This window comes from Oryzias latipes, chromosome 20 (assembly GCF_002234675.1).
Source record: "Oryzias latipes chromosome 20, ASM223467v1".
NCBI classification, from domain to species: domain Eukaryota; kingdom Metazoa; phylum Chordata; class Actinopteri; order Beloniformes; family Adrianichthyidae; genus Oryzias; species Oryzias latipes.
In genome coordinates this window covers 18,569,819-18,582,845 of record NC_019878.2, presented here as the reverse complement: position 1 = coordinate 18,582,845, position 13,027 = coordinate 18,569,819, and the positions used below count along the sequence as shown (strand labels likewise).

General features: G+C 42.1%; 1 protein-coding gene across 2 annotated transcripts; it reads right to left on the bottom strand.

The window, feature by feature from the left end:
• Nucleotides 1-5,833: 5,833 nt before the first annotated feature.
• zic4 (Zic family member 4) lies at nucleotides 5,834-12,918 on the bottom strand. 2 transcript variants are annotated; one of them, XM_004081094.4, is made up of 3 exons: nucleotides 9,539-12,918; nucleotides 8,804-9,430; nucleotides 5,834-7,045 (listed from the first exon to the last, which is right to left on the bottom strand). In XM_004081094.4, exons 1-3 carry the CDS (start codon nucleotides 9,963-9,965, stop codon nucleotides 6,606-6,608), a joined length of 1,494 nt encoding a protein of 497 aa, XP_004081142.1. In that variant the 5' UTR covers nucleotides 9,966-12,918; the 3' UTR covers nucleotides 5,834-6,605. The 2 variants fall into 2 exon arrangements, with proteins under 2 accessions (XP_004081142.1, XP_011487273.1); XM_011488971.2 differs by having other exon boundaries at nucleotides 8,804-9,965.
• Between the last annotated feature and the right edge of the window lie 109 nt (nucleotides 12,919-13,027).

Sequence of the window (13,027 nt, the reverse complement as noted above, 5' to 3'; positions counted from 1 at the left end):
ATGTGCCAGTTGTATTATTATTATTATTATTATTATTATTATTATTATTATTATTATTATTATTATTATTATTATTATTTGTAGTAGTAGTATTGCTGTTGGTGTTGTTGTCTTGGCCGACTATTGTCTAAAATTTTGTGTTCTGCGTTGAGCGTATTTTTTTTATTTTTTCTCGTCAGTTCAATTATTTCCAGAACAGAGAGATTAGAAGAATAAGTAGTGGTAATTGCACGGCAGGTATAACTAGCAGGTCTAATCCCTCCTCCTCCCCCTCCTTGTATTGAGTTTTTGTGGTCTTAATGAGTGGCAGGTAGGGCTGCTTCCTGCTTTTTCTCATGCTCAAATAGGCTTCTCACTGCTTGCAGTCCTGGACCCTGGCTGCGTACAGGAAACAATTGATTTTGAGCATAAAGTTAATTATGCCTTGAAATTAGACAGCCTCTAACGTTGGGTAAGGACCGAGAGGGTTGATTTCCTGACAGCTCTTAACACAAGTAGACTACAACACAGTGACACACTAATGTTGTGAGAGGAGAATGATTTCTCTGCTCTGCCGTAGTTCTCTTTGCGAGGCCTCCTTTAAAGAAAAAACGGTTTGCTTCTAATTTATGTGTGGATTTCAGGCCCGGTGGGGATTTTCTTTGGAAATAAAATAACTAGTCTGCTGGACTTTGGTTCTGGTCTGTTCTAAGTTACTCGTGGGACACATTTACTTTATGAAGATAACTCAATCCTATTTTAAGGGATAGATTATAGTTAAAACCAAAGTTTTAGCAAGACGTCAGATTTTACATTAAAAACCAAAACTGTGTTTCTTTGTGTCTCTTCGTATTGACTGAAACTATTTTGATTGTAGTTTACTTTATTTTTCTTTTTTTGCTGCTTTGACCTCAGTGAGGCGTTGAAAAGCGCTGGAGGAGTTTTCTTTAATTGTATTAGCGGACTCGCTTTGTTTCAATACTTTGGTCTCCAAAATGATTGACAAAGTAATAAACGCGTCATGCTGCTGCATCTGATTATGCCCCGGAATTTGCATTGAATACTGAGGGGGGAATATGACAACCTTGACGCGCTGCGGATTTGCTCTGTCAAATAAACACGTCTCCAAGGATCTATTTTATTGCTCTGACAAAACCTCCATTCAGCTGCGCTTTACAGTGCGCTTTATTGAGTCCATCTCGACCCGCGACCAGTGCGTTCCGTAGTAAAAAAAAAAAAAAGAAAAAAGGTAATAACAAGATTAAGATGCTTTCTGGAAATGAAGCTCTTTTATCATTAATATTGCCTCTTTTCTTTGATTCACAGTTTCAGTCCTCTATGAGTCTCTTTACGCACACGAGCAGCTGTGCGCACAGTCAAAATGTGTAAATATTAACAAATTGTGCTATTATATTTCCGCAAAATCATAAACTTAAGATTTCGCTAATAATATTTTGCTCCAAAACGTTTTAAAAATTACAAATAAAACAAAAAATACCATTTTAAGCTGCATCAAATGAACAAAAATTCGCGTTCTGTTCTCTTTTGTTGCATAAATAGCTAAATCTAAATTCATGACTTGTTTATATGGAGGTCCTTAACATCCCATGAGGTGCCCACCTCCAGCAGGTGATCCTGGTGTCGCAACGTGTCAGCGGTGTCCTGACATGAGCATAATAATAGTTAATAGAGCGTGATAGAAGGAGTGGTATCAAAACCTAACAAAGATGTGTCAAAAGCAAGTCTTCATTAGCTCCATCTCCAAGGACCGTCGAACATTTCATTAGAGTGTAATTTATGAATGTTTGACAAATATTAAAGAGTATGTAAATACGAGAGGCGTAATGTCTTTCCTGCGGGAGATGGCGAAATGACCCAAAGTCTTCGATACTGCTAGAGTGATCACATGCATTATGTTCTTCCTCAAACTGTGCATTTGCTTGTCTGTTTGGAACATATTTCCTTCATCTGACGGGTGAAATAGTGCAGATAAAGCAATGATTCATAATGCTGGCAGCATCTGCATCACTTAATACTGGGTGTTATTTTGATATATGATGATATGGCGACTGTCTCTGTTTTTAAATCGAGTGTGTGAACTCACTTTCGCCATTATGGCTCCGGCGAAATCAGTAGGAGGGTTCTTTTTGTCCTAAAACGGTCCATTTCCTTGTTTGTGAGGCACTTAACGGAGTCAAGAAAAGTCTCTTATGTTTTTTTTTTTTTCAGTTCAAAATAACTTTAACGCAAAACTTGTTAAATATTTATTTATTTATTTATTTATTTATTTATTTATTTATTTATTTATTTATTTATTTATTTATTTATGTCTGCATTTATTTAGTTAGTTAGTTATGTGCTTTAATTTGATAAATTGTGTTTTTTTTTAATTATGTTTCTTCTTTACTTTTTTCTTGTTGAACTAAATTAACAAACTTTTCCATATATGTTTACCTGTAAAGGGCGGCGCGCTATTTCTACCATGGAAGAAGTTTTCTCCCTGTTAAGTTGTTTTTGTTGTCTTTTTTATTATTGCTATCGAAATGAATGAGTAAAACTACTGTCATCAAACAACTGAGTCACGCTGGGCTCTGCAGAGTGAGATGTGTTTCGGATATGATTACTGCACGTGCATGCGTAAAAACATGGAAACGTCTCTATTTCTTGCTGTTTATGCATATTATTCTTTATGAGTGTCAAACATGAGGGAAGTTTTGGGTAACTTTTTCAAGAGTCTAAGTATCTTCACTTCTTCTAATGTTTTTTCCCTTTAAATTGAAGCAAAATTATTTGAAAAATCATGTTTTTGATAAATAAAAGCTGTAGATGTGCGGGGGAAGTAATTAAATGCTGCGGGAAAGCACTGTCTACAATCAAGTATCTGCTGGTAAAAAAAAAGTGCATGTTGTAAATCCCAATGGTTTGTTTTTGTTCTTCACATGATCTCCTTCAACTGCGAGAAGAGACTCCAAAAAAAGCCTGTTTTGATCTGGGAAGTTGCATCAACAAGTTCCCTCGCGCTGGCGGAAGGGCTCGCGGGAGAGAATAGAAGTCATCAGAGTTGCTGCTAACTAGTTGAGTTCAGATTTGCCCCATCAAATGAGACATCTCACATCAAAAGAGACCAAATAAGCGGCTCGCTGATTCACTCGTGCAGCTGCATTGAAAGCAAGGCCAACAGGCGTATCGCGCGCTGAAAGGGAGCTGCTATTCAGAGCGCAGGTGTGAAGTATGTGGCACATTCTGCTATATAATGTGGAGGTTGTTAGAACTTCGTGTTCGGGCCTAAAGGCTGCCGGAGGAGGAGGAGGGGGGCTTATTCGCATTGGAAGGCTCATAAAATAACTTATTTTCCTGAAATGTGGCTGACGGTAATCCGCAAAATTTGGGGGTGTGGAAGGAAAAGAGGCGGTCTTAAGGCTCCCATTGGCATGTGCACCTTTTTTCTCCCTCCTTCTCCCCCTTTCGTGTCTCATTTTGTCTGCTACATGCAGGAACACAGCGCGGCCTTAAACCCGCCTCACCTCTTGTTGCTTAACGTTTTATTTGCGGATTTCAGTTAATTCAGCTTTAAAGGCTGTCATAAATCTTTTCGACGGAAGCAATATATCACAGTCACGCGATGTTGCACCTACACCACCCCTCTGGTTGAGCAAACCTTAACTGGTATCAGAAGACAATATTCTGATTAATTTGAGGAGGTGAATTTGCCGTTGGTCCTCGCGCCTGCGCACTCCTAAACTTCCTAGAATGCCCCTTGAGAAGCACATCATACATATTTTTATGATATGATTCATTTTTAAAAGCATATTTTAATTAATCGGCCTTTTACATGATAAAAAAAAACTAAAATCAGATTTTTAAGTGTGCCTGTATGAGCTCTGCTGGGGCCTTTGTTGCACCTGTCTCTTTCTTTTTAATTTCCACGCCAATTTCGGCCACTTCATCGCTGATTATTGTGACCTGCTTGCTGTCGGAGGTGCTGATGGTTGGAGTTGGAGCGTGGGGAGGGCGGGGGGTAGTAGAAGAAGGGGGTTGAGAGAGGGGAGGAGGGGTTGGCGAGCCTTTTACTCCAAGACTGCTAATCCCCCTATTAAAGGGGCTTTGTTCAATAATGCTGGACAGTTTCCGGAAGTCGGATTACCGCCTCCATTATTTTACAAAGAAATGATATTTCACACCTAAATGAGTCTTCAGATGCAGCTTTGGCGGGGACAAAGAAGAAAAATTAAATGAATTCATTTTCTCTTTCTTTTTTGGAACTTTAAGCCTCCCCTTCTATTTTCTGAACTCCGTTCATTGTGAATGTGTATTTCCGGTAAAACTGCACAGTAGTTCCTGTTATTTTTTTGTTTTTATTTTTTTTTTTTGGAGTGGCATTCGTGTAGGGAAGATTCATGAACGCCCTCTCACACACGCACACACCTGTTCTTGATTGTTGACCTGCAGGCTATCAGATCTGAGGCTGCTCAGACCCTGCAGGCTTTGATAAAAGTTAAGAATCATCATTTGTCTCTGCTAAAACGCACGCGCACAAACCATCCAACCAGGTTCAGATCTAAGCTTGCTCTAACCCAAACCCAGTTGCTTTTTGACTATAAGGTTTGCTCTTAAAAGTCCCACGAATTCACTCCAATGCACACGATTTTAGCGGGTCTCCCATTTTACGCGCTTCTCCACCTTCCCTCCAAATCCAGAAAGAAACCCTCAAACATCATTTAAGTGTTGCTCTTTTTTGTTTTGTTTTTGTGCGTCTGGTTTGATGCTCGCATGGAGCTGCGAGCTTTCAGGAGGCCCAGCGGAGAGGAGCTCAGAAACAGCGCGCTGACAAAAGGCTTTCCGTGTCATCTGCGTCGTTCAGACGACCCAGAAGAATCCCTCTGATATGAAGTCCCACTTCAAAGACCCTTAGAATTGAAACTCAACTGTCTTGTTCTTGTTTGTTGGGCTCCTTTCCTTACAAAGGCAAAACCTTCCTCACATGCAGAAAATTTGAGGCATCACCCTCCTCTTTTTTTTATCTGTCTCAAACTTACTTTAACTCTTCTTCTGCAGACAATAAAAGCGTTTTATGTACAAATCTTTATATAAATAAAAACGTATTTTTTTATTGAATTGAAAAAAAAAATGCGCGTCCTAAACTTAAAAGACAAGCTCTTTGTATAATTCATATAAAAGCCGAATTATGATTAAATGTATCTTTTGAGCTGCTCCTTGCAAAGCGGGTCTATTATGGTGTGGGACAACTGCGCTAAGCGGCTTCTCCTTTGATTGTCGTAAAGTAGGCCCTGAGCAAAAGAATATTTTCTTCTTCTTTATGCCGCTCTGGTCTGCAGCATAAAGGACATAGATTACCGTTTCCTACCCCATGGGAAGCAAATATTACATTCTTTAGAGCGCGCTTTTGAGTCCTCGGACTTGGCCCCATATCATTTGAGTTTGACTTGGCTATTGCTATAGAAATCTTAATTCACCATGAGGATTCACCGTCGTGAAAAAAATGGTGCTTTGTGCAAAAAACTCTTTGAAGTCTGGATCCGAATATTGTTGCCTTTCAACAAACTCTGCTCACGTCTGCAGAAAAAGGGAAAAAAACACACACACACAGGCACACAAAACACAGCTCAGAGGAGCTGAGGAGGTGCGCAACCGAGAGCACGAGGGAAATAAAATAAAATTCAAATAACTCCAATAAATAAATACTTTTTGGTGTTGTGTTGGAGCATTTTTTTCCCTTGGAATAAAACAAAATCATGCATATTTTGTTTTGAATTTTGAAGGCTTAAAATGTTTTTAAAAATAAATAAATAAAGAAGAAATTTGTTATAAAACTCTAATTTTAAAACATAAAAAATCCCCTCTTTTATCATATGATTTATTCAAAATACTCACAAAGAACAAGGCAATTCGGAGTTTGAGTGCCGATCGATTTCAGACAAAAGAAAATCTTGACGACAGGTATACAAAAGTCACAAAATGCCCACTTAAAAAAAAACATTAAGAAATCCACGTTTGAGTACCAAATATCCTGTAGATATGAAACAAGTGAATTGTTGCACAATGTCAGAAAAAAATAATAAAGATATAAACATAAATGTTTGTACAAATAGGAGCTGCAGGTGAGAAAACCTGCCCAGACAGACTTTTACAAAACTATTGACATCGACACAATAAAACCTATACAAAAATGTACAAATGTACATGTTCAAACGCGCACTTTGGTTCAATATTACAAAACTGAAATTCAGTATCATAAGTCCCCAAAATAAAAATAAATAAAAACATATTCAAGATTGTATTTACAAATTCATGTTACACCGACATGCCTAGAGCCTATAGTAATAAACCACGTTATTTTTTTTCTTTTCTCTAACAGAATTACACGACTGTCTCCGCAAGTGGAGCAGTCAGGGCGGATATGGTCACAGAGCCAGCGGGGTTTGAAATAACTGCGGTCTGAAGTTCGCACGTTTCTAAGGAGAGGACATTTCCTTCCACAGTGGTTAAGTGTCTTGGCTGTCTGTTTGGTGGCTCATTCACAAAAGTGGACCAGTGGGGCCTCGCAGGTAGGCTGGGGCCAAAGCCAAACCCATTATTTCTTCTAAATAACCTTTAGATCATTTGCGCTAAAACGCATCCCTCGGTTGCGGGTTTCTGTAAGGCGGATCATGTGCGTGATCCGGTGTGGACTGACCGCTGGGTGGTGTTTGGGCGCCGCTGGCACCTGAGCTTTGGCACACGTACCACTCGCTTAAATTGGCTGACTGGGAGGCTCCGAGCGGCTCGGACAGCACAGAGGAGCCCGCTGGCTCCCTGCCCAAGTCTGAGGAGGGGGAGACCAGGGAAGGGGTCGAAGACTCGTAGCCCGAACTGGGCGGAGGAGACTTGCAGTGCACCTTCATGTGTTTCCTCAGGGAGCTGGGGTGCGTGTAGGACTTATCGCAGCCTCGCACTTTACAGTTGTAGGGCTTATCGCTGGTGTGGACGTGGGAGTGCTTTTTCCGGTCGCTGCTGTTGGCGAAGCGTCTGTCGCAGCCGTCAAACTCACATTTGAAGGGCTTCTCACCTGTTGGTAACCATGGAGACAAGATTAGGATCAATACCGGCAAATGGATGCTGCATGAATGATTCATCCTCTTTTTGACATTATTATCAGTAATTATAATGGTGTTGATAATGATTAAAAGCGATGGCATTAATATTGTTATTCTTTTACTTAAAAGTTTTTCTGATGAGATAGAAATCAACGCTGGGGGAGGGGGTGAGCCCCCACTGTCCCGGGTTCAAATCTGGCGCGCGCACGCGTCAAAACATGCAGTTTATGATCACTGACATGCGACAGGTCTGGAAAAAAACGCATCCACCCACCCTGGGCATCAATACAGCCTCCCTGGTCTGTGGGGGAAACGTTTTTTTTTGGCATTTATTTAAAATGCCAAAGTTAAAAGTATTTGCACCTGATTAGGTGACAAAGCAGAAAGGGGAGAGTAGGGGAAGGGGGGGGGGGGGGGTTAAAAAAATACAATCTGAATAAATTAGGCAGGAATCGTTCGCTGATTTTTCTCCACCTATTAAAGCGTTGGAGAATATGTAATTGCTTCTGTCTAATTACACTTGCGGGTGGAATATCAATTTGACCTTCAGCTGTTGGGTTGAGAGGGCCAATCAGGGATATTAGTGTAGTACAAGAAACCGTCGAGGAATAGACCCCAGGGGCAGCCCCAGTCATAACCACACTTTCGGTTAGGTTTTAAACATGATACCAAAGACCAGGCCCCTCGGGAGTCAACACACAGAAATAATTTAACAGATTTGTACTTAGGTAATGTGAGCAAATTATATGAATAATACATAGGGGTACAGAATTGCTGCAGAGGGGGAGCGCCACGCAGCCAACGATGATAAAAAAAGGGGGACTGTAGTATTAATTTACAAGTCTGACTCGACATTTTGAGGCCCGTTTTCCCTCCCATACACACAGCACGTCACTGGCTCACAGTACAGGCAGCCATATTGAATCATTATATGATTTTACTATTAATTCCGAGCTGTTGAATCTCAAATCCGCCAGTCTGTGCACAGACAGCCATGCGTCTGTGGACTCGAAGTGAATCGTTTTGCATTTGCCAAACAGATTGGTGTTTTTTTAAAACTTTAAAGTGCACATACACACTCATGGAGTTGAGAGGGAGCATACAAAAGAAAAAAAACGAATGTATTTTTTTAACAGAAATAATATCTTCAGTGTATGCAGATAGAAAAACGGAAGACAAACTCTAATTTAGTGTGGCATAACCATGCAAATATTTCTTAAGATAATAAGGGATGAGCATATTTAAGATATAAACTGCAAAAGCAGACATGAGACATCATTATATCAATTACTGCACGTGGGGACGAATCTCTCTAACTTCAGCGAGCAGGCATGTTTGGCATGCATCAAAAGCTACTTTTTGACAAGACATGACGTGGGCTTTAGTCTTTGTGCTGTGGTGTACAGGACGCTGAGTCCTCAAACTCCTGAGTGATCCGCAACCCAATCTCCATAGCCAACAATTTAAAGAAACTTGGGACAATTGATGCAACTCATACAGGTGGTTCGTTGCTCCTGTGCATCAGGAGCGCAGGCTGATTAATTGTTTTCAATCACTTATGTGGATCTTTACGCGTAACGTCAGGGTAATGTAGGATTAAAAATGGCATTTTACGCTTAAAGGTTGTGCTACAATCCTATTATGGTGCGGTGAATGCCACCATAAATTAATGACGCATTAACTTTGCACATAAAATATGCATGATGCACACAGATATGATCTCCACTGACCTGTGTGCGTTCTTTTGTGGATCTTCAGATTCTCCGATCTCGCAAAAACTTTTCCACAACCAGGAAACGGGCATGGAAACGGCTTCTCCCCGGTGTGCACTCGAATATGATTCACAAGTTTGTACTTTGCTTTGAACGGCTTGCCTTCCCGCGGGCACTCTTCCCAAAAACAAATGTGGTTCGCCTGCTCCGGTCCTCCGACGTGCTCCACCGTCACATGCGTAACGAGTTCGTGCATGGTGCTGTAAGTTTTGGAGCAAAGTTTCTTTGGCGAGTGCTCCGGCTCCAGCCACTTGCAGATCAGCTCTTGCTTTATGGGCTGCCTCATGTAGCGGAAAAACGCACCGGCTCCGTGGTGGTGGTGGTGAGCGCTCAGATTCATGTTGAGATTCAGACCGCCGTAGCCATGCAGAGGCGAAGCGGAGAACGGATCAGCCCTGGAGCTTGCTACTTGACTTAAGTGATCCGATCTAACGTACATTTCTCCAGGTAGTCCTAACCTTATTTGTCCACTCAGGGCTTGGCCACCCGGTGATCCGCTCGAATTCTGCTCGTGGTGAAGTCCGGGGAAGAGGGCTGTATGGTTCCCGGCGTCAGGGTGATGACCATAGTGTCCCGGATAGCTACCTGTTGTTGAAACAAACATTCCGTGGTGAGAGGCTGAACCAGCAGTCTGGTCAGTCAGCACTGGCATGGCTTGAGCTGTCAGATCTCTCCTGAAGAGGAAATCCCTACCTGCGGATAAAGCCTGGGCCGAGTGAGACATAGAATAAGGGACCGATGTCGCCTGAACCGGGCCAAAAGCTCCCGTTTGACTGGAGACCACTTCACTGTGGCCTGCCATATGATGATTGTGGTGGTGGTGATGGTGGTGGGGATAATGATGGGCTGGGCTGATTTTGAGGGCCGCGGAGTGCCCCATGTGTTCTGGCCCGAATGGACTCGGCCCCAGGCGGGGTTCCGCAGTAATCTCCCCAGGGTGCGAGTGAGCCATTGAGTGTGGATGGCTGCTGAACCCCGGGAAGCCTGTCACGCTCTGAGGGGTATGGTGGTGATGATGGTGATGGTGGTGAGCCCCTGCCAAGTCAACTAATCTCAGCGCCGTGTTCCGTTTGGAAAACGTAGGGTCCATCACGGGGCTTCCCAAAGCATCCACGCTCATTACTTCCTAATTTTAGAATAACTTGACAGCAGGCAAAATAATAATGATGATGACAAATATATTTTAATCGCAATGAAAAAAATAAAGGAAAAAACTTTATAAGTTAAGCCTATCTGCAGACAACATGGAATCCCATTCGGTTGAGAGGCAGCAGCAGGACGCTTTGATACTGAATAGAGATTCATGGTAGGCGCTGCAGCCCGTGGAGCTAAACAATCACCGCGAATTCTAATTGGTCAGAGCTCTGTGATTGACGTCACCGGTGACAGTTTCCAGCGTGATGAAAAATGTCTTAGTGACAGCAGCAGCCAGCACGCATGCGCAGTGCCTGAGGCAAAGCTTGGGATAGGAAAATAGTTGTTATGCAAAATATTTTTGTAACATAAAAACTCCAACAAAGTTTATCCAGATAAACGGGCGACTTTTCCCGCCGTCTATGGCGGCAAAAAGAAAAAAAGAAATACAACTGTGCAAAGAAAATTTGTTGCTCTCCATTCACTTTCACTATATGCGATTATTAAACTGGGCGGCAAATACACATACAGAATGGCACTAAATAAGTTCTACGAATCTCAAATGATACATTGAAGTGTTTGTTTTTACTCCGTCGTGCATGCCGGTCAACTTTACGCACGGATTACGCACCGCTGTCCGCGCGTAAAAGATCGGTTTTGATCGAAGAAAAAAAGTTATTCGCAGCAAAACTCGATGTTCAAAATAGTCCAGAGTGCTTAGATATGGGCTGTGAAACGTGCAGATCCAGTTGTTTGCCTCTCTCCGCGGTGAATTCTGGGGTCCGCCCGGTGGAATCCGTTTGTCTTATTAGTGAAAAGGGCGAGGCGCGATCATTGTTCCGAGGAGAAAAGTGTATTGGACAAGACCTGTTGTTATGATCCGGGGTAATTTTGCTGAAGACCGAGGACGGCGGCACATGAGGGTCACAGGAGGTGGTGCCGTTGCACAGCAAAGAGCAAAATAAGTCGAAAGGCTTCTGTAAGTAACAGCTGATGGAATCTTACACTGAAGTGTGTGAAGTATTTCGTTGTTCAGCAGATGTTGCTTGTGTTGGTGTGGATCATTTTTCTTTCAGCCGCGGTCACCCCAGTTTGCAGGTTTGGAAGACAAATAAGTTGACAAAAAGTGGATTTAACTTTTCGGGATCATTTTTAAAATATGTATATATCTTTTTTAAGTAAAGGACTTAAGCATCAGCTGTGTACAAAAACTAACAAAAATGTGCAACAACAAAAAATATGACGTGATGTGCCCTTATAAATTCAATTATAACCTGAGAATAAGCCTGTTTCAATGCAAACAAAACGTTTTAGTTGCAAATATGACTTTGCTCTGAATGTATATCTTGTAATGGTAGCAATTCTTTAGCACATGCACATTAAATATAAAACTTTTCAATTGTTGCAACAAAAATACATTGATTTTTGATTTACATACTCTGCTCGTGACTAAAAGGAACTAATCGAAGGGGACCAATATTTTTGCCTAACTTTGGGAGGATAAAGCGGGTCTAATATCTTTGAATGCTGCATGAATTAACTCGTCAAGAGCTTTGCTGACAGTGGCATATCTCGCGCGTTAGAAACTGAGTCAATATTTGGAGACGCGAGGGATCCCAAAGATGTTTATTAACAGGCCTTTACGCGCGAGATTCACGGGACTCGCAGTTGAAGCATTCTGAAGCAGCACCAGCGTAATGCAAAACTCTGCGGTGCTATTTCTGGTCCAAGATGTGCACTTACTCACTCGTGCACTCCTGGATATTATAAGCACGGTTAACTGTGTGGGATCAAAAACAAAACTACTGGGTTTTGCAACAAGCGCCTTCACACTTTCCTCACTTTGGCTTTATTTTCCCTCTAAATCTTTGTGAAAAGCTCAAATCTACACATTGTGTCACTAAAGCTGCGACTGGCTTTTGAATTATTTAAAAAATACATAAAGCAATGCCTTTTTTTTTTTACCGAGAAAGAACTTATTTTCCACTTTCTTGGTAGTTTGTTTGACCTCTAGTGCTATCTGTGACCTCGGGTTTCTACGGAAATGCCATTCTTACCGCGTTCCACCTGTTGAAAGATTCCTCCAAATGTTCCAAATCAGAATAAAGACACACGGGCAAACTTGGTAGTGTGTGTTAAACAGAAAAGTAAAAATCGTCCCCTCCTTTCTTGCTGGCAGACTTCCAGTATGCTCAAACTAGTAGCTGAGAAGATATTTTCATGCTTTTGCACGGTGTGGTTGCGCATGTGGCTTTGAACTCCATTGGCCGGAGACTCCTGCAGCGCGCGCCGCAAGTCCCACTTTGTAACCTCGAAAGCCCACAACGTTTTTTACGCACATATGCACCAGTGGTTTGCAAAGCATGAGTAAGTTGCAAGAGTGCAAGCTGCCAAACTGTTACTGGGACAATTTGGAATTGTGAAATAGTTAAACGCTGACCTGTGCATTCAAGGCGCGCTTTCACAGCATGTTGGTGAGTGTGGCGTGGAAATTCAAAGCGCAGATGTTCTGGGAGGGTTTGAGTGAGAAACAGAGACTGCGTGAAAGGCAGACAACAATAGGAATTCCTTTTAGAGGTGACAGTTTAGGAAGCAGGCATTCCAAGAGAGAGATTGTTAGACTTTAAAGGGTTTTCTATTTTAGGAAAAGACGCTCTTCTCACATTTATCCTACCCACTGGGAATCAATTGATCAAACGTCACGCGTGGTTCTCATATTGTAAGATAACATAGCTGAAAGGGTTGTGTTTGCAAACCTAATGTGTTCAAATGTTCTCGAAGAAGACCTGACATTTTCCTTTCATTGCCTGGCGTCCCCACATCGCCGCAGCCTAACGTGCTTTTACACTTTTGTTTTGTTGTTATTCAGCCCTTTAACCAAATTCCCAGTCAGCAATCCTACAATATCTGGGACTGATGATGTAAGGAGGCCAATAGAAGTGTGGGCCCTGCGCCGTGGATTGTTATTTGGTGAGTGCGTGTTATTGGGTGCAAAAAGGGCTTCGCCAATGAACGAGCGGCTGCGATGCCACGTGATCACCCCCCTCC